The sequence below is a fragment of the Theobroma umbraticum genome, unplaced genomic scaffold, assembly GCF_002168275.2.
Source record: "Theobroma umbraticum cultivar Fairchild unplaced genomic scaffold, ASM216827v3 scaffold_51.0, whole genome shotgun sequence".
NCBI lineage: Eukaryota > Viridiplantae > Streptophyta > Magnoliopsida > Malvales > Malvaceae > Theobroma > Theobroma umbraticum.
The window spans coordinates 9,388,069-9,389,477 of NW_018397260.1; the positions used below are offsets into that span (position 1 = coordinate 9,388,069).

The following is a 1,409-nucleotide window of genomic DNA, read 5'->3' on the forward strand; positions in this document are numbered from 1 at the left end:
AAGCAGTGTTCTTTTGGGGTTAACTGGAGAGTTTTGAACCAACCAAAGAATACGTATTACATAAAAAAAAATTGACTTTCCATGCCTGTCGCTGATCACAACCACTTAACTGCCTCAAAAGAACACACGCATCCCTCGTTTCTTCTCTTGCAGACAGTCACTTCCAAGGTTTTCAACGCCCCAATTAGCCAACTTTTTCTTTAGTCAATCACACGAAACATAAGCACCATTAACGCATTAATGGTACAAAGTCATTATTTCATCATTAAAAATTTAAGCACAAGAAGGATTTAGATTTATACAAATAGGTAAACACAATTATATGGAAAAGCTATGCATCATTTTGCATTCGACCTAGAATAATTAGGAGGTGAATACAACTTAGGTACCTTATGCACCCTGTTCCCGCCGTGCCTTAGCTCAAGCATCGGTCGCCGGAGATAAACCCACCGGGAGGGATACCATAAAAAGTATGTCGACGACTAAGTTCATTTCATGCTAACAAATTACATTAATAACTTGCCAAATATACCCTTGACGAAACCTAAAAAGAATTTCTCTCCAAACTAAAAGCTTGCTCTCTTCAACGACGTTACCGTAACGGCGGCCCCCAAAGGGGACTTACCGACGACGATCTCAAACGAATCGTAACGTCTGAACAGGTTCACCACCAGAAGCCTAGAGACAAGCACCACGAAATCCTTGCCGGCGCACTGTTTGTTCGCCAATGTTGGATCCTCAGTCTCAGGCCCGTTTGACCAAAGCACATGCTTTAACAGCCTCTCCCCGTCGTCACCCACGAACCTATCCGGGACAAACTCTTCAGATCTCTCGAATATTTTCGGATCCTTTGTCGCAAAAGGTTGGAACCCGAACAACATCTCCCCTTCTTTCACTTCGAAAACTGCGTCGTGGCTCTGGATCAGAAGGTCTTTCTTTGCTTTCCCGAACTGTAACGGGACGGGAGGTTCTATCCGGAGCCCTTCGTATACGACGGATTTCATCAATGGCATCTGTTCCATGGCAGCCATCGTGAGCTTCCCACCGTTGGATCTGATGGCTGATCTGATCTCTTGTGCTAACTCAGTATGCAATTTGACCCCAGCTCTGGCAATCCACTTTAGCATGTTGGGGAACAAAATTTTGATGCCACCGAAAGAATTAAAGCACGTGGCGAATAACAGATTATGACAAGCTTCTTCTCGTGAGATACCCAGTTTCTCAGCTTCATCTAGAACGAAACCAGATGACTCGTAGAAAAAATCATAGAGTCTCTGGTAATCTTTTTTAACGAGGAATGGCGGAAGACGAAAACTGTGGATTAGAAGTTCTTCAACGTATTTTGGGAGACCAACAGAGAGAACTGGACCCAGTTGAAACAGTACCCATTTACTAATCACGCTTGGACC

At 43.9% G+C, this 1,409-nt stretch overlaps 2 protein-coding genes across 2 annotated transcripts in view; both read right to left on the reverse strand.

Moving 5' to 3' along the window:
• LOC110416926 (F-box/FBD/LRR-repeat protein At1g13570-like) overlaps positions 1–1,409 on the reverse strand; it is a 90,045-nt gene that overhangs the window by 31,770 nt on the left and 56,866 nt on the right. The window lies entirely within an intron of this gene.
• Positions 216–1,261, reverse strand: AOS (allene oxide synthase). Its single transcript, XM_021428771.2, has one exon. It carries the CDS (start codon positions 1,125–1,127, stop codon positions 567–569), a length of 561 nt encoding a protein of 186 aa, XP_021284446.2. The 5' UTR covers positions 1,128–1,261; the 3' UTR covers positions 216–566.

Excerpts from the sequence above, each read along its gene's own strand:
- AOS (XM_021428771.2), bottom strand. The coding sequence starts at position 1,127 with ATGCTAAAGTGGATTGCCAGAGCTGGGGTCAAATTGCATACTGAGTTA.